This window comes from Ahaetulla prasina, chromosome 1 (assembly GCF_028640845.1).
Source record: "Ahaetulla prasina isolate Xishuangbanna chromosome 1, ASM2864084v1, whole genome shotgun sequence".
Classification (NCBI taxonomy): domain Eukaryota; kingdom Metazoa; phylum Chordata; class Lepidosauria; order Squamata; family Colubridae; genus Ahaetulla; species Ahaetulla prasina.
The window spans coordinates 379,696-403,391 of NC_080539.1; the positions used below are offsets into that span (position 1 = coordinate 379,696).

General features: G+C 53.8%; 1 protein-coding gene across 2 annotated transcripts in view; it reads left to right on the forward strand.

Moving 5' to 3' along the window:
• The window catches only part of RPA1 (replication protein A1), a 41,764-nt gene extending 18,518 nt beyond the window's left edge, over window positions 1-23,246 (forward strand). For both annotated transcript variants that reach the window (XM_058163905.1, XM_058163904.1), the window contains 12 exons: window positions 10,862-10,960; window positions 12,201-12,330; window positions 12,976-13,078; window positions 14,713-14,781; window positions 14,935-15,127; window positions 16,695-16,834; window positions 17,082-17,230; window positions 18,434-18,566; window positions 19,385-19,561; window positions 21,596-21,703; window positions 22,112-22,198; window positions 22,736-23,246. In XM_058163905.1, the coding sequence (XP_058019888.1) occupies window positions 10,862-10,960; window positions 12,201-12,330; window positions 12,976-13,078; window positions 14,713-14,781; window positions 14,935-15,127; window positions 16,695-16,834; window positions 17,082-17,230; window positions 18,434-18,566; window positions 19,385-19,561; window positions 21,596-21,703; window positions 22,112-22,198; window positions 22,736-22,846 (1,499 nt within the window). In that variant the 3' untranslated portion in view covers window positions 22,847-23,246. The remainder of the gene's footprint in view (window positions 1-10,861; window positions 10,961-12,200; window positions 12,331-12,975; window positions 13,079-14,712; window positions 14,782-14,934; window positions 15,128-16,694; window positions 16,835-17,081; window positions 17,231-18,433; window positions 18,567-19,384; window positions 19,562-21,595; window positions 21,704-22,111; window positions 22,199-22,735) is intronic.
• Window positions 23,247-23,696: the final 450 nt, after the last annotated feature.

The window sequence follows — 23,696 nt, forward strand, 5'->3', positions numbered from 1 at the left end:
TTTCATACCTAACCTTTTTAGTTGTAAAATAAATAACCACATTTCTAGGTACTCTATTTTGTCTTGCCCACCAAGAATTAACACGATAAATTCTTTCAATATTAGTCTCAAAATCTTCTGGCTCCACACCCTTTATCTGAGCAAAGGCTTGCGTAAAAATCTCCTTTAAATTTTCCTTCCTATTTTGTTTCAACCCCCTCACCCTTATAGCATATTCCATTAATCTATATTGTAATATTACTCTTTCTTCATCTGCCCTATCTACCTTTGCCTTTATATCTTCCATCTTATTATCTAAGTTCCAATTGTTTTGATTTTTTTGAATTTCTTCTATTTTCCTTTGCAACTCTAAATTAGCTTTATTAAATTCTGCAAGATCATCCTGCATCTGAATACAAGAGCTTAATATTTGCGCAATTGCATCCTTTACCATTTTCATGGTCATTTTTTATAGATCAAAAATTTGACGAAATAGAGAAAGATGTTGGATTTCAAGGAAGTGGTGGAAGAGCAGAAGAGGGAAATGAAAATGGTAAAGGACTTAGGTTTTTTTTTAAATCATCTTTTAAAGGTTTTTAAGGGGAGGGAGGGTTAGGACGGGTTTGGGGGGAAACCCGTCTGGGACATGGCTGGACCCCTGCAAAGGCTCACGGTATAGTTGCTGTGGGTTCAGAGACGAAGGAGGAGGCTGGAGCTTGATTCTGTGAGGGCTATTCCATCGATACGGTAAATGGGAGGGGCAGATATGGCGGAAGCATCATGTTCGGGAGTACGCGCTCGCTGTTTGCAAGCGATTGCGCACTCCGGTCCCTCGGACTTTTTCCGTTCCCCGAGTGGCTGGAATCCTCAGAGCCTGGACCTTTGGCTGATGTTATGTAATGCCAGGTCTGTGGTGAATAAAGCCCCCCTTATTTTCGATCTTATACAAGAGGGGGGTGCGGACCTGATGGGCATTTCGGAGACCTGGTTGGGCACGGAAGGGGGGGTGCCCCTTGTTGAAATATGCCCACCGTGCATTTCATCAGCCGAGGGCCCAGGGTAGGGGTGGGGGGTGGCGGCGGTTATTATTAACGACAGTCTGGATCCGAGGGAGGTCACTGTACCACAGATAGCTGGTTGTGAGTCTCTCTTTGTGAAGTGGGGTCGGGATGCAGGTGGGCTTGTTGTTTATGTACCTGGCTCCTTGTGGCGTGACAGCAGCCCTGCCCGAGCTGCTGGATGTGATAGCCGGGATGGCGGTGGATACCCCCAGATTATGGTTATGGTGGATTTCAACCTCCTGTCGGTCGGTGAAGCATCAGCGGCGGCTCAGGAGTTCATGGCTTCCATGATGGCCTTGGACCTGACCCAGCTAGTTAATGGCCCCACTCACATCGGGGGAAACACTCTGGATCTGGTTTTTGTCTCTGGACAGTGGTTGAATGATCTAGAATTAAGGGAATTAGTTATCAAACCCCTGTCATGGTCTGATCATTCGCTCCTTCGACTTGACTTCCGAACCGCCATCCCACAGCACAGGGAGACGGGGCCGATTCGTTGGTTCTGTCCCAGGCGCCTGATGGACCCGGAGAGGTTTCTGACGGAGCTTGGGCCATTTCCTGAGGATCTAGCTCATGGCTCGGCTGAGGAACTAGTCGCCGCCTGGGAAAGGGCGGCGGCAAGGGCTTTGGACCGCGTCATGCCTTTGCGGCCTCTGACCCGGCGCCGATCTCGACCGGCTCCTTGGTATTCTGAGGAGCTGAGAGAGATGAAGCGCCGGAAAAGACGCCTAGAGAGTGGATGGAGGGCCAGCCATTCTGAATCCGACCGAACACTAGTTAGGTCTTATATTCAGACCTACCTAGTGGCGATAAGAACGGCAAAACGTGAGTATTTTTCCATTCTTATTGCATCGGCAGATAACCGCCCAGCCGCCCTGTTTAGGGTGACTCGCTCCCTCCTTCATCAGGGAGCTTGGGAGGACCCCTTGCAAGGGCGTGCTGAGGATTTCGGACAATATCTGCACGATAAAATCGCTTAGATCCAGGATGGTCTGGACTCAGACTGGGTAGATTTAGACGGGATGATGGAGGTAGGTCTTGAGGATATTATCTGGGAAGAGTTCGATACTGTGGCTCCCAAGGACATGGACAGGATACTGGGGAGGCTGAATGCGACCACATGTTTATTGGACCCGTGTCCCTCCTGGCTGGTACTGGCCACACAGGAGGTTACACGAGGCTGGCTTCAAGGAATTGTCAACGCTTCTTTGACGGAGGGTGTCTTCCCTACCGCCTTGAAAGAGGCGGTGGTGAGACCCCTCCTCAAGAAGCTCTCCCTGATCCAGCTGTTTTATCGAACTATCGTCCCGTCTCCAACCTTCGTTTTGTGGCGAAGGTTGTTGAGAGTGTGGTGGCACGACAGCTCCCCCAATACCTGGTGAAACTGTCTATCTTGACCCGTTCCAGTCCAGCTTCCGGCCTGGGTACAGCATGGAGACGGCATTGGTCGCGTTGGTAGATGATCTCTGGAGGGCTCGGGACAGGAGTAATAATAATAATAATAGTAGTAGTAGTAGTAGTAGTAGTAGTAGTAGTAGTAGTAGTAGTAATAGTAATAATAATATTTTAATTTGTATACCGCCCTTCTCCCGAAGGACTCAGGGCGGTGAACAGCCATATAAAAACAACAATCAAAACATACAATACAAATAAAACAATAGCTAAAAAACTTATTAAATTTGGCCCAAATTTAAAATACATTTAAAAACCCAAAAAACTAATTAAAAATTAAAACCCATAAAACATCTAAAAATTCTATGCCAGTCCCGCGCGGACAAATAAATAGGTCTTAAGCTCGCGGCGAAAGGTCCGGAGGTCAGGAAGTTGTCAAAGTACAGGGGGAAGTTCGTTCCATAGGGTAGGAGCCCCCACAGAGAAGGCCCTTCCCCTGGGGGCCGCCAGCTGACACTCTGTGAGAGCGCACGGGTCGGTGGAAGGCAAACGGCGGCAGTAGGCGGTCCCGTAAGTAACACGGTCCTAAGCCATGGAGCGCTTTAAAGGTGGTGACCAACACCTGAAGTGCACCCGGAAGACCACAGGCAGCCAGTGCAGCTTGCGCAGTATGGTGTTATATGGGAGCTCCGGACAGCTCCCTCTATCACCCGTGCAGCTGCATTCTGGACTAACTGAAGTCTCCGGGTGCTCCTCAAGGGGAGCCCCATGTAGAGAGCATTGCAGTAGTCCAGGCGAGAGGTAACAAGAGCGTGAATGACTGTACATAAGGAATCCCGGTCAAGAAAGGGGCGCAACTGGCGGATCAGGCGTACCTGATAAAAAGCTCTCCTGGAGACAGTTGTCAAATGTTCTTCAAAGGACAACCGTCCATCCAGGAGAACGCCCAAGTTGCGCACCCTTTCCCTTGGGGCCAATAACTCGCCCCCAACAGTCAGCCGTGGTTGCAGCTGACTGTACCAGGATGCCGGCATCCACAGCCACTCCATCTTGGAGGGGTTGAGTTTGAGTCTGTTTCTCCCCATCCAGACCCGTACAGCTTCCAGACACCGGGACAGCACTTCAACAGCTTCGTTGGGGTGGCCTGGGGTGGAAAAGTACAGCTGCGTGTCATCAGCGTACAGTTGGTAACTCACCCCAAAGCCACTGATGATCTCACCCAGTGGCTTCATATAGATGTTGAACAGGAGAGGCGAGAAAATCGACCCCTGTGGCACCCCATACATGAGGCGCCTCATAGTTGACCTCTGCCCTCCTGCCAACACCATCTGCGACCGGTCGGAGAGATAGGAGGAGAACCCCCGAAAAACGGTGCCTCCCACTCCCAAACTCTCCAGCTGGCACAGCAGGATACCATGGTCGATGGTGTCAAAAGCCGCTGAGAGGTCTAACAGGACTAGGGCAGAGGAATAACCCCTGTCCCGAGCCCTCCAGAGATCATCCACCAACGCGACCAAAGCTTTTTCCGTGCTGTATCCAGGCCGAAAACCAGACTGGAACGGGTCTAGATAGACCGTTTCATCCAGGAACTGGGGTAGCTGACATGCCACCACACACTCTACAACCTTCGCCACAAAGCGAAGGTTGGAGACAGGACGGTAATTACCTAAAATGGTTGGGTCCAGGGAAGGCTTCTTGAGGAGGGGTCTCACCACCGCCTCTTTCAAGGCGGGACGGACAACCCCCTCCAACAAAGAAGCATTAATGATTCCCTGGAGCCAGCCTTATGTGGCCTCCGTGCCCTGGGACTTTCGGACTGCTACTCAACACCACAGGGAGATGGGGCCAATGCGTTGGTTCCGTCCCAGGCGCCTGATGGACCCGGAGAGGTTCCTGATGGAGCTTGGGCCGTCTCCTGAGAATCTGGCCCGCGGCACGGCCGAAGAACTAGTCGTGGCCTGGGAACGGGCCGCGGCTGGGGCTCTGGACCGTGTCGTGCATTTGCGGCCTCTGACCCGGCACACGTCTCAACCAGCTCCTTGGTTTTTTGAGGAGCTGAGGGAGATGAAGCGCCGGAAAAGACGCCTAGAGAGTGCCTGGAGGTCTAGCCGTTCCGAAGCTGACCGAACACTGGTTAGGTCATATATTAAGACCTACCTAGTGGCATTGAGGGAGGCTAAACGTACGTATGTTTCCTCCCTTATTGCATCGGCAGATAACCGCCCGGCCGCCCTGTTTCGGGTGACCCGCTCTCTCCTGCAGCAGGAGATGCGGGATGACCCCTTGCAGGGACGTGCCGAGGATTTTAGTGTGTATCTGCATGATAAAATCGCTCAGCTTCGGGACGGTTTAGACCAAAATTGGGAAGATTCAGGTGAGACGTCAGAGCCTCGTCTTGTTGAGACTGTTTGGGATGAGTTTGATCTCGTGACTCCTGAGGAGGTGGACAGGTTGCTGGGAAGGCTTAATGCCACTACATGTTTACTGGACCCGTGTCCCTCTTGGTTGGTGCTGGCCACCAATTTCAAATCCCGTTATTCTCTCTAATTTTGTTTTTTGCTGTATAGTTATATTTTTAGTTATTATTTTTGTCTTTTGTTGATTTACTTTAAATCCAGATACCTTTCCATATTGATTAATTATATCCATCAAGTGCACAACCGATTGTATTGGTTGGAATAAAATAACAACCAGGTCATCTGCAAATGCCCTTAATCTATAATCTTGATGTCTAATTTTAATTCCCTTTATTTTATTTGACCCGCGTATTTTATTCAGTAAAGGTTCTAACGTTAAAATAAACAATAGTGGCGACAAAGGGCATCCCTGCCTTGTCCGTTTTTCAATTCTAAACTACCATTCTGTACCATTCAATTCTGTTAAACTACCATTAACTATTATTTGTGCTGTTTGTCCCTGATATATTGCCCTAATTGTTTGTGCAAAACATTCCCCAAACTGCATCTTCTCTATTATTTTAAATAAAAATTTCCAATTCAATCTATCAAATGCCTTCTCTGCATCCAAGAAAAAGAGCGCTGCAGGGACCTGGTTGTTTCTCTCCAGATAGTCCAATAAATTCACAATTTGTCTAACATTATTTCTCATTTGTCTCCCTCTTATAAAACCTGATTGATCATTGTGAATCTTTTGTTATATAACTAACATTAATCTATTTGCTAGTATTTTAGCAAAAATCTTGTAATCAGTATTCAAAAGTGATACTGGCCTATAATTTTCTGGTTTAGTACAATCTTGATCTTCCTTTGGTATCAGTTAAATAAAATCGATCTCCAGGATGGAGGTACATCTCCTCCAAGTTGAATTTTATTAAATAACTCCTTAAGCGGATCCACCATTTCAAACTGTAAATTTTTATAATAAACAGCAGTTAGTCCATCTGTTCTTGAAGCTTTACCTGTTTTTAACTGCTTAATAGCTAAAATAATTTCTTCAGAGGTTATAGATTGATTCAATCCTTCCCTTTGTTCTGGCGTAAGTTCAGAAATATTCTCTTCCTGTAAATAGTTATCTATATATCTATATCTTGAATTGAGTCGCTAGCATATAATTTTGTATAAAATTCTAAAAAAGCTTTTTTAATCATATTCTGTTGAGGTACTTCTTTACCTTTATATTCTATCTTTCCATTAATACGTGATTTCTGTTTTTTTCTTATTGCATATGCTAGCCACCTACCTGGTTTGTTGGCATTACAAAATGTATTATGCTTAACATATTGTAGATTAATTGCTACCTGGTCTGCTATCAGCATATTAAACTGCCCTCATAATATGTTTATTGTCTTTAACTTTTTTATCTCCTGGATTAAGTATAAGTAATTGTTCTTTCTTTTTTATATTGTCTTCTAAATCCCTATGCTGCTTCTGCTGTTTAAGGTTTTTTTTTTTTTGTTTGTTTACATTTATACCCCGCCCTTCTCTGAAGACTCAGGGCGGCTTACAATGTATAAGGCAATAGTCTCATTCTATTTGTATATTTTTTACAAAGTCAACTTATTGCCCCCCCAACAATCTGGGTCCTCATTTTACCTACCTTATAAAGGGTGGAAGGCTGAGTCAACCTTGGGCCGGGCTCGAACCTGCAGTAATTGCAGGCTTTGTGTTCTAATAACAGGCTTCTCTATTGCCTGAGCTATCCCGGCCCTATATTTATTATTCATATATATTAAAATTCCCCTCATATATGCTTTACTTGCATCCCAAACCTTTTCTATCGGTGTACCCTTATTCATATTCATAACAAAAAACTCTTTTTTCATTTTATTTATTTATTTATTTATTTTATTATATTTTTATACCGCCCTTCTCCCGAAGGACTCAGGGCGGTGTACAGCCAAATAATAAAACCCCACAATATACACATTAAAACAAAAACTTAAAACCAAGCATATTACATAAATGGCCGAAATTTAAAACAATCAATTTAAAACCCTAAAATTCATAAATAACCCCAATTAAAATTTAATAAAACTTTTAAGCCAGTCCCGCTTGAATAAATAAATGCGTTTTCAGCTCACGGCAAAAGGTCCGAAGAACAGGCAATTGGCGTAAACCAGGGGGGAGTTCGTTCCAAAGAGTAGGAGCTCCGACAGAGAAGGCCCTACCCCTGGGGGCCGCCAGCCGACATTGTTTGGCGGACGGCAACCTGAGAAGACCCTCTCTGTGTGAGCGTACGGGTCGGTGGGAGGAATAAGGTAACAGCAGGTGGTCCCGTAAGTACCCGGGCCCTAAGCCATGGAGCGCTTTAAAGGTGGTAACCAAAATCTTAAAGCGCACCCGAAAGACCACAGGAAGCCAGTGCAGGCTGCGCAGGAGTGGTGTTACATGGGAGCAACGAGTGACTCCCACTATTACCCGCGCAGCTGCATTCTGAACTAGCTGAAGCCTCCGGGTGCACTTCAAGGGCAGCCCCATGTAGAGACCATTGCAATAATCCAAACGAGAAGTGACAAGAGCGTGAGTGACCGTGCATCCCAGTCAAGGAAGGGGCGCAACTGGTGGACCAAGCGTACTTGGTGAAAGGCCCTCCTGGAGACGGCCGCCAAATGATCTTCAAACGACAGCCGCCCAAGGAGGACAGGAGGACACCCAAGTTGCGCACCCTTTCCATTGGGGCCAATAACTCACCCCCAACAGTCAGCTGCGGATGCAGCTGACTGTACCGGGGTGCCGGCATCCACAGCCACTCCGTCTTGGAGGGGTTGAGCTTGAGTCTGTTTCTCCCCATCCAAACCCGTACGGCTTCCAGGCACCGAGACAGCACTTCGACAGCTTCGTTGGGGTGGCCCGGGGTGGAAAAGTACAGCTGCGTGTCATCAGCATACAGATGGTAACTCACCCCAAAGCCACTGATGACCTCACCCAGCGGCTTCATATAGATGTTGAACAGGAGAGGCGAGAGAATCGACCCCTGAGGCACCCCACAAGTAAGGCGCCTCGCGGTCGATCTCTGCCCCCCTGTCAACACCGTCTGCGACCGGTCAGAGAGATAGGAGGAGAACCACCGATAAACGGTGCCTCCCACTCCCAAACTCTCCAACCGGTGCAGCAAGATACCATGGTCGATGGTATCAAAAGCCGCTGAGAGATCTAATAGGACCAGGGCAGAGGAACAACCCCTATCCCTGGCCCTCCAGAGGTCATCCACCAACGCGACCAAAGCTGTCTCCGTACTATGTCCGGGCCGGAAGCCGGACTGGAACGGGTCTAGATAGACAGCTTCATCCAGGTACTGGGGAAGCTGCCATGCAACCACACTCTCTACAACCTTCGCCACAAAGCGAAGGTTGGAGACTGGACGATAATTTCCCAAAATAGCTGGATCCAGGGAAGGCTTCTTGAGGAGGGGTCTCACCACCGCCTCTTTCAAGGCAGCGGGGAAAACCCCTTCCAACAATGAAGCATTTATAATTCCCCGGAGCCAGCCTCGTGTCACTTCCTGTGTAGCCAGCACTAACCAGGAGGGACATGGGTCCAGTAAACATGTAGTTGCATGTAACCTCCCCAGTAACCTGTCCACGTCCTCGAGAGCCACAGAATCAAACTCATCCCAAACAACCTCAACAAGACGCGTCTCCGTCATCTCATCTGGATCATCGCAATTTTGGTCTAAACTATCCCGAAGCTGAACGATTTTATCGTATAGATAACCGTTAAACTCCTCAGCACGTCCCTGTAAGGGGTCATCCCGCCCGTCCTGGTAAAGGAGGGAGCGGGTCTTTTATAGTCCTTTACATTATAGTCCTTTACATTTTCTTCATATGTAAACAAATTTTAAATTTTCATTTAACCTCCAGGATCTCCTAACTCCCTTTTGCTGATCAAATTCCACCCATACCGGACTATGATCAGTCAAAAGTCCTTGAACATATCTTCGTCTTCTTTACCCTGAAAAGAAAATCAGTAGAAATTAGTATAAAATCAATCCTAGAAAAGGATTGATGTCTGTCAGGGGGAAAAAAGTGAAGTCTTTTTCTTCAGCATTCCATTCTCGCCAAATATGTCTCAGCTCCAGATTTTCCATCAAATCAAAAAAGGCTTTAGGCAATTTCACGCGATTTGAAATATTTTGAGAAGTACTTTTTTTATCTTTTCCCATATCCAATATTCCATTCCAATCTCCCATTAATATAAACGATTTATAATTCCACTGTATTATTTTGGTATGCAAAAATTTATAGAATTTTTCTTGCTGCTGATTAGGTGCATATACTCTTCCCCTCTATTAAAAGTTGAAAAGAGTGGCTCTTCCTGATTGTCCTGGGGCGGCGGCAGCGCGGGGGGTGGGTGTCTGGGTTTGCCACAAGGCTTGGCTCTCCTGAGAGCTCCTGCATGGTGCTCAGAGTAGCTCCGGCCATCTGCCAGGGTTGGGGAAGGTCCTTGGGGGCTCCACGGTGATGCCTTTCTCCGGGGAACATCAGGGACCACCTGCCTCTGCCCAGAAAACAGGAGGCCTCGGGGTCAACCAACCAATTATCCGTCAGCCGTTCTGGGGGAGGCAGGCCGTGCGACAGGAGAGAGAAGCCCACTGGCAGCTGCTGCTTAAGGATTGGGAGGTTGCTGTGCTTGGAGGGGGCCTTGAGTGGAGCTCCCCCTCCAGCCCCAGCTCTTGAGTCGTGGGCCTGCCCTGTCCTGTTCTGGCCTAGTTGCCCAAACTGGGAGTAGCAGCCCATTTTTCTGGCCAGCGCTTGCTAGCATTGGCCCGCACAGCTTCAGCTGGAGACGGCGTATGGCGCCTTGAGCAAGCCGGAGAAGCAGATGAAGAGGCTGGAATAGGGTCAAGTGGCCAAGTGGGCATCTGCACCGGCCGGCTGGAGTGGCTTCACATGTTTTCTTCTCATCCAGGCAGCGGACAGTCCCCCAAAGAGGTGGCTGCATCAGTCCCTGCAGCCCCCAGACAGTCTGCACCGTCATTTTTTATTTATTTATTTTGCATTTATATCCCGCCCTTCTCCAAAGACTCAGGGCGGCTTACACTATGTCAAGCAATAGTCTTCATCCATTTGTATATTATATACAAAGTCAACTTATTGCCCCCAACAATCGGTCCTCATTTAACCTACCTTATAAAGGATGGAAGGCTGAGTCAACCTTGGGCCTGGTGGGACTGGAACCTGCAGTAATTGCAAGCAGCTGCTGTTAATAACAGACTGTCTTACCAGTCTGAGCCACCAGAGGCCCATTCTGCTTTTCTAGGGATGGGGGCGGGGGGCATAAATTGGAATACTTCAAAGGAGCCTCTTGCTAAATAGGCGATAATTTAGAAAACGAAGCATTCCACTGTTAGCTTGGCGGCTTGGAGCTTCACTTCACTTCCCCTGTTTGTCCCTGCCTCTTCCTTGACTCCGGTACCAAGTCTTAAAATCCCTGTCTAGGACTTCTTCACGCACCCCCCCTCCCTTCAGGTGCCTCCTCTCCACTCGCAACCCCTGACCCTGACACAGGATTTTTCTGATTAGCGAAAGGAGCCACAGCAGGTTTGGGTCTCCGTCTCTTTCCTCCTGCAGACTTAAATGTTCCAGGATGTGAGAAAGCATTGCTTTCATTGGTCACATTTTTTTAAGAAGAGCCAATCTGGTTTTCTGCCCTGTAAGCCCCAAAGGGTCCCGTGAGCGTGGCAGCCAATTTTCCACCCCATCAGTCTGGAGGCCCTGTGGATCCCGCACACTTAAATGTCCTGAGTGGGGCCACAGATTTCCTGCCCCTCCCCGGGACGTTGGCTCACCCTCTTCTTGTTTCGGCCGAGTTGATGCCTCCTTTACACCTTTGCACTGAGGATGGCAGAGAAGGCAGCAGGCTGCCTGTGTGTGGATTCAGATGCAGTGGGGCCTCCTGGCCTTTGTGAGCGTTCATAGGGAGAGTACTGGAGCAATCATGCCCCGCAAATGTCTCCTCTTCCCCAAACAGGAGCTGGGCAAGCAGGGAGCCGGCCACCGGCCACCGGCCCAGCAACCAACCCTTTCCAGAGCAGGCCAGCCGGATTCCAGAGTGGGGCCCCAGATGCAGGTAAGGGGCGGAAGGGTCTTGGGGGGGGGGCGCTCTGGTGATTTCAGAGCAAAGTTACTTCTCCTTCGGCTCTGCTTCTCTTCAAACCCAGGGCTGGAAGCACCGTCCGAGCATCCGGCTCCAGCCTCTTTTCTGGCCCCTCAGGGAGGGGAGAGGCCTGCTGCTGTAGGGTGGTGCACAGAGGGAGCAGCTTGTGGCCGCCAGGAGGGTGGGGCACCAGTTCCCCAGTGAGTGGCTATGGTGGGCAGGAGCCCTGCTGGAAGAGCTGCCCTCTGGGGAGAAGAACACCCCCCACCTCAGGAAACAGGCCTCCATCTTTGTCTCTGGGACTCCAAAGGGAAGCCCTCAGCCAGCCAGAGGACTTGGTGGCCACGAGAAGGTCCCGTAACGGCACAAAGCTTCTCCCGTTGCCTTGATCGGCCCCACGCCCCGAGTTTGGGTGGTGTCTGAATGGCCAGGAGCTTTTCCGGGGGTCTTTTGTTGGGCTCTCCCTGTTAGCAGACGGGGGACGCACAACTGGAAAGGGAAGCTGGCATGGAACTGAAGCCGAAAAAATCATTTTTCAGCCCTGTCAGGTCACAGCAGAGCTTAATTAATAATGAGGGTTCCCATCATCTCTAGAGCTGGCAGATAATTATCGCAGGCGGGGATGTTAATTGCTGCTCAAGGAGCAGAACCTGCCCGGTCTTGGCAGGTAACAGACAGCTTCATTCTTTTCAAGGAGACCCCTTCTTCCTTCCCAAGCAGACTGGAGGAGCAAATTGAAGGGGAGGCTGTGGAGCAGGAACCGACATTTTGTGTCGTTTGTGTAGTGACAGGCTCCAGCGAAGCCATGGGAGCAGATTCCCCAAAGGGCCTGAGACCCCCTTCTCTCGAGCGGGCGCTATGCCCATGCCTGGGCTTCCGGGGCGGGGGGCTAGTTCCCTTTGGGAGCAATGAAAGTGTGGGGGAGGGGGGGTCTCCCCAGCCTAGGCCAGAAACAGAGGCCTGTTTCCCAAGGATGCCTTCCTTAGTTGCTCAGAGGGGGGCGGCTTCTGCTCTCCCCTGGTGCCAGGGCCTGAGTGGAGCCTGCGAGGAGGGCATTGTTGGCTACCGAAGGACTTCTCACCCAAAACGCACGCCAGTCTCTGCCCTTTTTCAGGAGACAGAGTCAGTCCTTGGGCGGCCCCAGGGCAGCTCTTGTGCGGTTGGCAGCAGCCCAGGTGCCAGCATTGATGTGGACAACTTTGTTTTATCCCAGGGTCTTCAGCAAAGTATCCCGGCCCTTCCAAACTGCTGGGGAACACAGGGAGCTCCGGCATCCTGAGCACTCCAGGGGGCTCTCAGGTCAAAGTGGTGCCCATTGCCAGCTTGAACCCTTACCAGTCCAAGTAAGTGGAAGGCTGCCCTGGCCACCAGCCCTCCCACCACCCCCTTCCTTCACGGGGCCCAGCAGCGATTAATGGAAGTGGGCTTCAAAGACCACGTCTAGATTGGGGTGGGGGTTTGTTGTGTGGCAAAGGGCCTGACGAGCCACACAGGCTTAGAGTTTTGGGCCTATCCAGCGGGTGTGTCTGCCCGGCCTTCCACGGTGGGGACATAACGGGAGGGAGCAGGAGTGAGGAATGGGAGCCCATATTCCTCCCTGGTGGGGCAGAGCCAGTGCCCCCCACCCCACCCCTTGGGGCTCTGGGGAGTGGAAGGAAGGGGGCACAGAGCGGAATGGGACAATTCAACAAACACAAAAGCTAAGTTAATTTCAACGGAATCGTGGCCAATAATAATAAAGCCAACCCAGAAATACAAGAGTTACAAGAATTTCAACCCAAAATGTGGTCACCCATAATATACAAGCACCTGAATGGAATGAAACGAATTGAATTGTCCAGTGCCGGGTTGCCATGTGCATGGGCCGGTCTGGAGTCCCTGTGGGGCTCGGGTGCGTTTCCCGGGGTGGGGTCTTGGGGTCTGTCCTGCCAGAGGAGCTGCTGGCAGGGCCAGGTTCAACTCCCGCCATTGCTGCTGTGTTTTTCCAGGTGGACCATTTGTGCCCGAGTGACCCAGAAGGGCCAGATCCGCACCTGGAGCAACTCCCGGGGCGAAGGGAAACTCTTCTCCATAGAGATGGTGGACGAGAGCGTAAGTGCTGGGCTAGCCCAGTGGTGGCTCCCTTTGGAAAGGCCCTGGGCGGCTGTTCTGGGAACGCAGTGCATCACGGGCTGGCCGGCTATTGGCAGGACTGGCGGGCGTTCCCTCAATCCTCAAAGGCGGCACTTCTGAGGCCCTCAGCAGCCTCAGGGACCTTGGTTTGTCGTCTGGGCAGAGGCCTTGAATTGGGCACTGGAGGAGGGGCTGGGGGCTTGGGCTGTTGTGCCTCCAGCTGATGCAGCTGCCCTCCTGCTTCCCCCTCGCAGTGAGAAAGACTCGGCTTCCGCTGACTTCCCTTTACTCCCTCCAGCTGGGTCAGGCGTTTTCCTATAAATTTAGGTTCAGTTTTAACCTGGGTTCTCTACAGAGAACCCAGGCTCTCCCCCGACCCTTTCCGGCTTTGCAGACCGACGGGGTGGGCGGGGGCGCAGAGGGGATGGTTCCACGCGAGTAGCGGACAAGCGCATGTGTGCACACAGCTCCGTTTGTGCGAGTGGTGGCCATGCTCACCCGCTGCTCATGCAAATGTGGATGTGTGCCCTCGCTCTTCACTCTATGACCCGGTTTTAAATGGCTCAAGGCCCAGGAGTGGGCCTGGTGGTTGGGGTCCCTGCTCTACAGGTGATTTGGGTAAGTGGGATTGGCCAAAGAAAACGATGGGGAAGGGGAGGTCTGGGCAATTTCCCTCCGGGCGGGGGCCTCTTGATGAGAAAAGGCGGGTGGAATTTGAGGGAAGAGGTTCTCCTGCCGGGTTGTGTGGGGAGCCCCGACTGGATGAATCGGCTCCATCGATCAAAGCCGTGAAGCAGGTGACAAACAGGAGCATCATGGCGGCTGCTTTCCTGATGCAATAATAAGTGCAGGTCCGGAAGGGGCGATTCTCATCTCCTGGCACGTCTGCTCAGCTGCTCCTTTCCTTCCTCCTTTGGCTGCTGTCGAGGTTTTGACTTATGGCTTTTATTGCCGTTTTAATCCTCCTCTGGCATAAACATCTTAGCTGGTGGTGCTTGAGTTCTGCTTTTAATGATCACTTCAGGAAGGGCTTGTCACAACACTTGGGCGCCGCTCTGCCCGGTGGGATGCCATCCCCGATTCCTAGAGCTGGAGGGAGGCAGGTGCACTAGGCCGGCAGGCAGGCAGAACTGCTTGGCGGGGGCTGGGCCCTCCTGGAGGGCTGCACAGGCCTAGGAGGGTCTGGGGAGGCTTTGGTTTCCTTAAAGTTGTGGGCAACAATCCCACTAAATCAGAATTTGACAAAGAGGCTCCTGCCACTTGAGAAGATGTTAATTTTCTCTTTTGGATTTTGAGATTCTTAGCTCGCCTTTAGTAACGGCCCACAGCATAACCAAAGCTCTGCCTCCGTGGGTGGCATGGGCTGCTGACGTCTCATAGCGTCCATCCCACTTGTGGAGAGCCGGTTGTTCCACTAGACCTTCTCCCACATGCTTCTCTTTGGAGTTGATCACCGCAGGCATGCTTTCCAGAATGGGCAATCAGTCGGGACGGGTAGGGCCCAGGTGGCAGATGTGGTCAAACCGCTGCCCCTGAGGCTTCCACTGGGATGAATTGCCTTCCTATCTGGAAGCCTTTCCTGAGCCTTCTGCATGTCCGCTGTTCTTCTCCAGGGTGAGATCCGAGCAACGGCCTTTAACGACCAAGTGGACAAGTTTTTCCCTCTCATCGAGTTGAACAAGGTACACGGGGTGTGTGTGTGTGTGTGCCTCGCTCAGCAGCAGGCTCTGTCCCTGGGGTCAAACAGAAGATCCGCCTCGAGCTGTGTGCAGCTAATCCTCGCTTAACAACTCCCCTGCTTAGCCACCCCTCAAGATTCAATCTCTCCGCCTCAGGTCTACTACTTCTCCAAGGGCCACTTGAAGACGGCCAACAAGCAGTACACCTCCGTGAAGAACGACTATGAGATCAGCTTCTCCAACGAGACGTCCGTCATTCCCTGTGAGGATGCCGAGCACCTGCCCTCGGTGCAGTTCGACTTTGTGGCCATCGGGGACTTGGAGAATACCAGCAAGGACTCCCTCGTGGGTGAGTCGGACCGGGCAGGGCCTCTTGACCACCAGCCAGGCCCCGTTGCCATGAGTGCAACCACAAGGGGCCATTCGCACTCTTGACTGGGACTGCCGGCTGCTGCGGGGAGGCTACACGGCACCTGCTGGCATTGTGGCTCCGGTTTTGGTGAAAAGCCCCACCCATTAACACCTGCTGCGGCATGAGGGGCCCCCACGGAGGGCCCCCAAGGAGCTCTATTGGCTCCAGCCAGAGGAGCTGCCCCGAGCTTCCATTTGGGGACCAGATGCCCAGGGAGGCTGCAGCCAAGGGGCCTCCAAGGGCACAGACCTTGCCCCAGGGGTGAAATCTAAAATTTTTTGCTACCTACTCTGTGGCTGTGGCTTGGTGGGTGGGTGTGTCCTGTGACTGAGTGGGCATGGCCAACTCAATGTCACTCACAGCCATGCCCGCTCAGTCACAACCCCCCCAAGCCACGCCCACAGAACCCAGTAGGGGAAAAAAATTAATTTCTATTCTGCCTTTTCCCTTTCCCTCGCCACCTGTTCTCCCTTCACCTAGGCCCCGGAGCCGCCACCTGCCTCAACGGGGTCGGGGAATTCACCATTCCCCAATTCCAGACTTTCTCCGGAGCTGCTGCCCACTCACCACCTGCTCGCCGCCTGCTCGCCCTTCGCCTTTGGTCGGGCCGGGGCCCAGGGATGCCCCATTCCCTGAGGCTCCAGAGTCGCTCGCTGCCTCCTCAACCGGGTCAGGGAATGTACCATTCCCCGACAGCAGCCTTGTTCCGGAGCAGCCACCCCCTCTTCCTTCATCACGTGGCATATACTTACTTTCCTCCAGTGGCTGGCTGCCGGGAAAGGCAAGCATCCAAAAGTTATCGGAGTTGCTCTCCTTGAATATGGCGCCTTGTTCTATGCGCTGGCTGCGCAAGCGCACACCCAACCTGTCGCTGATAAATAAATGAAATAAACGGGTGTGCGCTTGCGCAGTCGGTGCATGGACCACGCAGCAATGGTGGCAGCAGATTGAAGGAGAGGGACTCTAACTTTTGGACTCTTGCCTTTCCTGGCAGCCAGCCTCTGGAAGAAAATAAGTATATGCTGCCTGGCGAAGGAAGAGCGGGCGGCGGCTCCGGGGAAAGACCAGAGTCAGGGAATGGTGCATTCCCCGACCCGGTTGGGGAAGGTGGCGGCTCCGGGGCCTTGGGGAATGCACCCCGGCCCCTGACCCGAGGGCGAGCAGGTGATGAGCTGCCTTCCCGGTGTTCCGGTGTCCAGCTTGCGAAGGCTGGACTGCGGGCCATGGACTGGTTTGGGGGCGTGGCCAGCCAGCGATTGCTACTGGATCGGCGAACCAGAACCAAACTCCGCTACCTACTCGCCCGATCCGGTCCGATCCGCTAGCATTTCACCCCTGCCTTGCCCCCATCCTGTCACCTGGCCTCCTCTTTGGACAGGGGGCTGATGCTGAATCAGATTCTTCGGCGGGGTGGGGGGAAGCTGACAAGGACAGAAGATAGGCTCCTGCCTTGGGAGGAGGGGGTCGAGGCGGCTTGCCCCTTCAGCCTGGCCTTGTTTCCCAGACGTGATTGGGGTCTGCAAGAGCTACGAGGACACTCAAAAGGTCACCATCAAGTCTTCCAACCGGGAGGTCTTCAAGAGGGAACTGCACCTGATGGACATGTCGGGCAAGACTGTGACGGTCACTCTCTGGGGTGCGGACGTAAGTAGTAGGGCAGCTGGGGCGCTGCTTCCCCACCAGGCTGGGCTTAGGACTGCTGGGGCCCAAGGCAAGAGGGCCGAAACCAAGGTCCATGGTCTCCAGAGGGGCTGGGGGGGGAGGACAAGCAATTCCACATCCGCAGCTCTTCTTGGCTTTTTAAGGGTGTCCCTGCCCCACCCACCCCCACGCGCACCCCCCAGGCTGTACTTCCTGCCCTGACAGCCTCTGCTCCTTCCCGGCTTTGCAGGCAGAGAAGTTCGATGGCTCCCGGCAGCCAGTGGTGGCCATCCGGGGGGCCCGAGTCTCAGACTTTGGGGGGCGTAGTCTCTCCGTGGTTTCCTCCAGCACCCTCCTGGTGAACCCCGACTGCCCGCAGTCCTTCAAGCTGCGGGGCTGGTAAGTTTGCTCTGCATCCCTGGGCGGTTTGGTCGGGCTCTCAGCAACGGAGGAACTTTTGTGCCCTGGTTTGTGGCAGGCTGCTGAAGGCCTTGGCAGAAGCCGAGCGCAGCCTCTGCGAGGGGGAGACCGGGGTGGTGTTACTTGGAGCGTTGCCAGGTGGTCCAGGTATCCCAAGCGGCTTCACAGGCATTCTTGGGGTTCCGAGGGGAGCCGCCCTGGTTGGCCTGAAGGTTAGGGAAGGGAGTGCATGGAAGACAGTAGGTGGGCAGGGAGGGCAGGCTGCTCTGAGGTCTGAAGCCCCTCCTGTGGGTCAGAGGGGCAGGTGGCCATTCTCGGCTGCTGCTTCAGAGTGGAGGCAAGGGAGCCAGAGGGGGCTTCCCTAGGGGCTTTACAATCCCCCAGAGGGAATCCCCCTCCCCAAAGCAATCCTCCTTGCTCTCCAGAGGCAGCTGCATGGCCAGTCCCCCCTCTCCCCATCAGTAATTAGTCCTGGCACAGAGCCCAGGGAGGGAGGGGGGTTGGAGGAAAGAGCTGGATGGCCCTCTGCCTCTCCTTCAGCAAAAGCTTGGAAGGCAACCTGGGAGGAGCTGCAGGCAGCCTCCCTTGGCATAGGGGGCGGGGGTGGCATCTTGGGATGAGTTCTTCCCACTTGGGTTGGGGGGGCGTTCCTCTGTCCCAAAGAGACCCTATTTCCATCCATGGGCTCTGCCGATGCAGAGGGTGGTGTGGTAGGTATGCCGGGGGCCGCCCACTCCCACCCAAGCAGGCACATCTTCCTCCTTAAAACTCCTCTCCCCCTAGCAGTGCTGAGGCTCCCAGGGATCCTCTGTGCCTGAGCTTCCAGCCTCTTCCTGCCAGGGAGGGCTCCTCTTGCCACCTGGCTCAGGGAGGCAAAGTGGAGGGTTGGGCAGGAAGGCGAGGCTGGCTGCTCCTGCCTTCGGCTTGGGCCGGGCTGGTTCTTTTCCGGGCTGAGGGTCCTCCTGGCTCCCTCCAGGGAACAGCCGCAGTGCAGAGCCAGGCCAAGCAAAGCAGCTCTTGGCTTCCCTGGGTTATAAAACATGGCACTAATTAGAACGGAACGGATCCTGCTGGGCTTTTTGGGTGACTAATCTATGCTGGATCCTGTAATTATTTCCAGCCTGGCTCATTGATAAAAACCCCTCATGCGGCGTCTGAAAATAAAAGCTGTTTTTCTTTCAGGTTTGATTCGGAAGGGCAGCACCTGGAATCTGTCTCCATCTCTTCGGGGCGAGGTGGGCTGGCAACAGGGGGCAACACCAACTGGAAGACCCTGAACGAGGCCAAGTCGGAGAACCTGGGCCAAGGAGACAAGGTGAGAAGGGAGGGGGGCACTGAGGGAGACTCCCCCCCCCCCACAAGCTTTTGGGGGAACTGGCTTCAGAGGGTGGCTCTGGCTGTGGGCAGCCCAGTCCTTTGGGAGGGATGGAGTACTCACTTCTCCCTCTGTTTTCCTATCCAGTCTGTTTTCAATATCTTACAATAAATTGGACTTACAAGTAGCCTTCAACTTACAGCCACAATGGAGGCAAAATTTCTGTTGCTAAATGAAGCAGTTATTAAGTGACTTTTGCCCCATTTATTTTTTGCCACAGTTGTTTTGTTTTTTTTTTATTGAAAGAGTTTTATAAAAAAACACAGTTTGCCACAGTTGTTAAGTGAATCACGTGGCTGTTAATCAAATCCAGCTTCCTTCATTGAAGTTTTCCTGCCCAAGCAGCAGGTTGGGCTAGAAGACCTCTGTGGTCCCTCCCACCCAACTCTGTGATTCTATCCTATTCTGCTGGGAAGGCCGCAGAAGGATCACATGACCCGGGCTGCCCAGGCGACCATCATAACTACAAGCCACTTTGCCAAGCACCCAGATTTTGATCATGCGGCCATAGGGAGGAAAACTGGTTGTAAGGCCTTTTTTTTTTACATTGATGTTGTAACTTTGAATGGCTGTAAGTCAAGGACTGCCTGCATTTTGTGGTTCTTCATGCCACGGATGGCTGGCAGCAGGGGATTCCGTGGAGAGGAGCCGTAGCCTTCAGGCAGGTCAGGACGGAGGGACTACAGGGCATGGCGGGTGCAGGATGGGGCCTCTGGGGCACCCCTCTAAGCCGCCCCCCCCCCCCGTTGCCTTTGCAGGCCGACTACTTCAGCTGCGTGGGCACAGTGGTGTACTTGCGCAAGGAGAACTGCATGTACCAGGCCTGCCCCACCCAAGACTGCAACAAGAAGGTGATTGACGAGCAGAACGGCCTCTACCGCTGCGAGAAGTGTGACCGGGAGTTCCCCAACTTCAAGTACCGCATGATCCTGTCGGTGAGCGTGGCTCCAGAGGGCTTTTCCCAGGAGACCTTCCCAGCCAGGAGGGCACCTGGGAAAGGGATCTGCTCCCATGGCAGGGGTGTCCCTGGTTCAGTCTTGAGGTGTGACAGCCCCCCCCCCATTGTGGAGGCTGGGAGAAACTGGGAGTCCCCTCTGCCCACCAACCCTGGGGGTCCCCGGTCCATCTCAGGGAGGCTGCTTCCAAGGTCTCTGTGCCCCCCGCCCCCATCCCAGGCATTTGGGGTGAAAAACAAAAATGCCCCAGACCCGGCATGAAAGCAAACCAAGGTTCAAAGTCCCTCCCTTCCAGATCAAACGGGGCGCTTGTGAAAATGGAGTTCTGGGAAGCCAGAGGGGCTCCTGTCCCCAGGCGGAGGAATCGGAATGGCCCTGGGTAGGAGGCTTCAGCTTTCTGGCTCAGCTGTTCACAGCCTCTGCCTGGCTGGTGGCCCCCCTCCTCTGCAGCTCATCTGGACAGCCTCCTTGGGGGCAGCTGTGGGAAGGTGTCTGTGGAGTGGGGATGGCATCTTTCTCTTTGTCTCCTGCAGAGTCCCCCTTCCTGCTCTTGTGTAGGGCTGATGCCTCCAGACTGCTGGGCTTGTAACCTTCCAGGAATGGGAGACCTTGTGTGCCGGAAGGGGAGCTCAGCGCAGCAGGGGAAAGAGGGGCAGCTTTGCTACTTCAGGGTCGGGCAAAGGAGAAGCCCGACCTTCAAGTAGCAAAGCTGTCCCTCTTTCCCCTGCTGTGCTGAGCTCCCCTTCCGGCACGCAAGGTAACCTGAGCAAGGGAACGAAGGCCTCCTCCCCTCCTGGGAGGGTCCCGGTGGGTGGCCTTTTCCTCCGTCAGCCTGCAGATGTGCCCCCAAATCAGGGCCCTGCGACTTCTCTTTCGAAGCTCCCCCACGCAGGCTGCTGGAGGCTCCCTACAGCTAATGGAGGGGGGAAATGAGCAGCCTCTGCCGATAGAACAAGAACTGCCCTGGGACCACCATTCATTGTCAGGAACACGGGCGGAGCGGGGGGAGGAAATGGTTGCAGATTGTAGGCCCCTCAGCCCACCCCTCTTATTCCTCGGCTGCGCGCTCTGTCCCTTTCTCTCTCTCTCGTCTCGTTCTGTCCCTCTTTCTCTCTCCCTCTGTCCTTCTTTCTCCCCCTCTTTTTTTCTCTCTCTTTCCCTCTCTCTCCCCAACGCCCTCTTCTTGCTCTAATCCCCCTGATGCTACTGCTGGGGGGGGGCCCTCAGGGCCCCCTCTACTACCATCCCGTCTGCCTTCTGCTGCCGCCTGCTGGTTCCATCAAGGGGGGCAGAGCAAAAGCTGTTGTTGGCCAGGAGGTCTCTATGCGTGGGGTTCTGGTTGCAGAGGGAGACGGTTTGTCCTGCCTTGCCACCCATGGTGTCCAGATTCTGGTTGCCAGGCCTGTTGGCATCCTCCCTCCCTCCCTCCCCTGGGAACAGTCCTGGGCAGCCCCTTCTCGACCTTCTGGCAGCCCTTTGTCCAGCCTCAAGGATTGGGATCAGAAGGTTGCATCCCAAAGGAGGCTGGGCCACCTCTCCTTCCCAAGGGACCCACGGCTGGATCTCTGGCTGGGAAGGAACCGGGGGGGGGGGTGTCCTCGCCCTGGACTCATCTGTGCTGAGGCTGGAAGGCATGGGGGGGGATGCTCCTTGGCTTCAGTTTCTTCCCGGTTCACTTTTCTTTCTGTACTTGTCTTGCTCCCTGCTGCTAACAAAGCAGGGGTGCCTCTCTGGACCTGGACAGGGAAGCCCAAACACGGTTCCACCACCATACTGGGGGCAACCAAGGGAGGGGAGTGGCCTGCAGCTCCCCACTTTCCTCTTTGGGGCCCCGACTGGCAGGCCCCACCGCTTGCGTCCCCAGCACTGCCTACCTGTCCCGCTTCCTGCCTGGGTCTTTGGAGGAGGAGGAGGCTGGGCAAGGAGGGAGGAGGGTGTTCTGGGCAGGAGGCCCCAGGTTGGGGGTCTAGCTTGGAGGGCTGCAGTTCTCTCCTTCCTCCCTCCCTCCTCCAGGTAAACATTGCGGACTTCCAGGACAACCAGTGGGTGACCTGCTTCCAGGAGTCTGCGGAGGCCATCCTTGGGCAGAACACAGCTTACCTGGGGGAGCTGAAGGAAAAGGTCAGGAGGCCTTGGGGGCTGCACCTCTTCCTGGCCTTGCTCAGGGGCTGTTCTGGCACCAGGAGGAAATTTTCCCCCTGGCCTCTGCCCTCACTGTCCCCAACAGTTTTACACCTTTGGCAGCAGCTGGCACAGTTGGGCCCCTGGCAGCCTCCCACTGCCCCTCCCCCACACACAATCCTTTTCCTGCTCTTTCCCAGAAGGAAGGGGCCTCACCCGCAGACCAAGGGGGGGGGGTGCTGCTTCCATCCTGCTGTTGTGGGTGAGGGACTGAGACATGGCAAGCCAAAGTGGGGAGCTGCCCTCCCTGCAATGCCCATGGGAGCCAGAGCGCCTTGCGCTGAGGGCACGGAAGGCCCTGACTCGGTGGAAGGGCTGACGGGGGTGGCTTCTCTCCCTCCTGCCCAGAACGATCACGCTTTCGACGAGGTCATCCAGAACGCCAACTTTACCACCCACGAATTCCGGATCCGAGTCAAGCTGGAGACGTTCAATGTAAGAGGACTGGGGGGAGGCGGGGGCGGGGCAGACGTCCTGGGGGTGTTGGGCTGGAGGGACCTGCATTGTTGTGCAGGTGTGACTTGCTTGGAAAAAACAGTCCCTGCAGCTTAAAATGCCAGGGGCACCTAAGGGATTCAGGGGCTCCGTTCCCCAGATGGGTCCGGATCCCACCAGGGGCTCTCCTGTGCCAGGCCAGGGCTGGGACAGCAGAAGCTCCCTTTTTGCAGTATCCCCAGGGACTGCAGTGGGGTGAGCGGTGGGGCTGCTGGGTTTCTGGGCTAGGCAGGCAGCATAGCTCCAGCCTCCTTCAAGGTGGGGGGGGCTGTCCAGAGCAAAAGGTGCTCACGGGACAGTGGCTGGCTGTCCATGGGGGGGGGCGGGGGCAGGGGCAGGTTGCTATGAGGAGGGCCAGGCTGCTGGAGCCTCCTGCTTCTCAGCACAAGGGTTAGTGTTCTTGAATGTCTGGGACTCAAAAGCCCATGGGGCAGCAATGCCCAGCTCAGCCGCTGAGTTGCCGTCTCTTTTTGCAAGGATGAGTCGCGCCTGAAGGCCACGGCCGTAGAGGTGAAACCTATCAACTACAAGGAATACTGTCAGAGGCTGATCCTGAACATCCGCAGGAACGCCACCCGGCTCGGCTGAGCCTCACAGAACAGAGCTGGGATTTGGCCCGGCCTGCCAGACCCTCTCCCCTTCCACTTCCCATCACTCCGCAGCAAGGTGATGGCTGCCCTGGAGAGGCACTCCCGGCTGGGATGGTGCAGCACAGGCGGCCTCCCTTCCTCCTTCACCCCTGTCCCGGGCAGTTTTTGGGGGCTCAAGAGTAGAATTGTTAATCCAGGATGTATCTCTTCCACCTGATGAATATCCATCCTTTGCCGTTTAATAGGCTGCAAAGTCAGATATGGATCAGAAGGATCCCTTCTGAGAGGTGCTGATAAGCCTGGAGTCTCCTTTCCCCTCCCCCCCTCCCCCCCACACACACAGAGCAGCGCCTTTAGCTTTTCACCTCAGCTCATAGCACTTTTTTGGGCTGCCCACTGCAGTGTCTTTCCTCCTTATTTCTTTTTTTCCCCTTTGATATTTTTATGCAGAGAAAATTCTCGAATTTTTCCTGAAAGAAACAAATTGGGAGGGGAGCCTGCAGGTGCCCGGTTTCCTATTCTTTCTTAATAAAGAGTGTTTAAATGTTGGTGTTTTCCGAGTTCTCCTTATGCAAACACCAGTTGTTTCTCATTACTGGAAAGCAATTAATTAGTTTCCATAATGAATTCTCACTTGGGGGGACCTTCCCTCATTGTGGCCAAGCTGCTGATTGGGGGGTGGCGCAGCCCAGGCCGGCAGGTGCCAAGATAGAGCTGCGTTTTGATGGTGACGTGGGGGGAAGCTCACTCGGCGGCTGCCTGGTGCTATAGGGGGAGGGGGCAATATGATTATCCTGAAACAAGGGGGGGGGCTTCTCTGGATGATCCTTGCCCTAGCCATTGTGCCC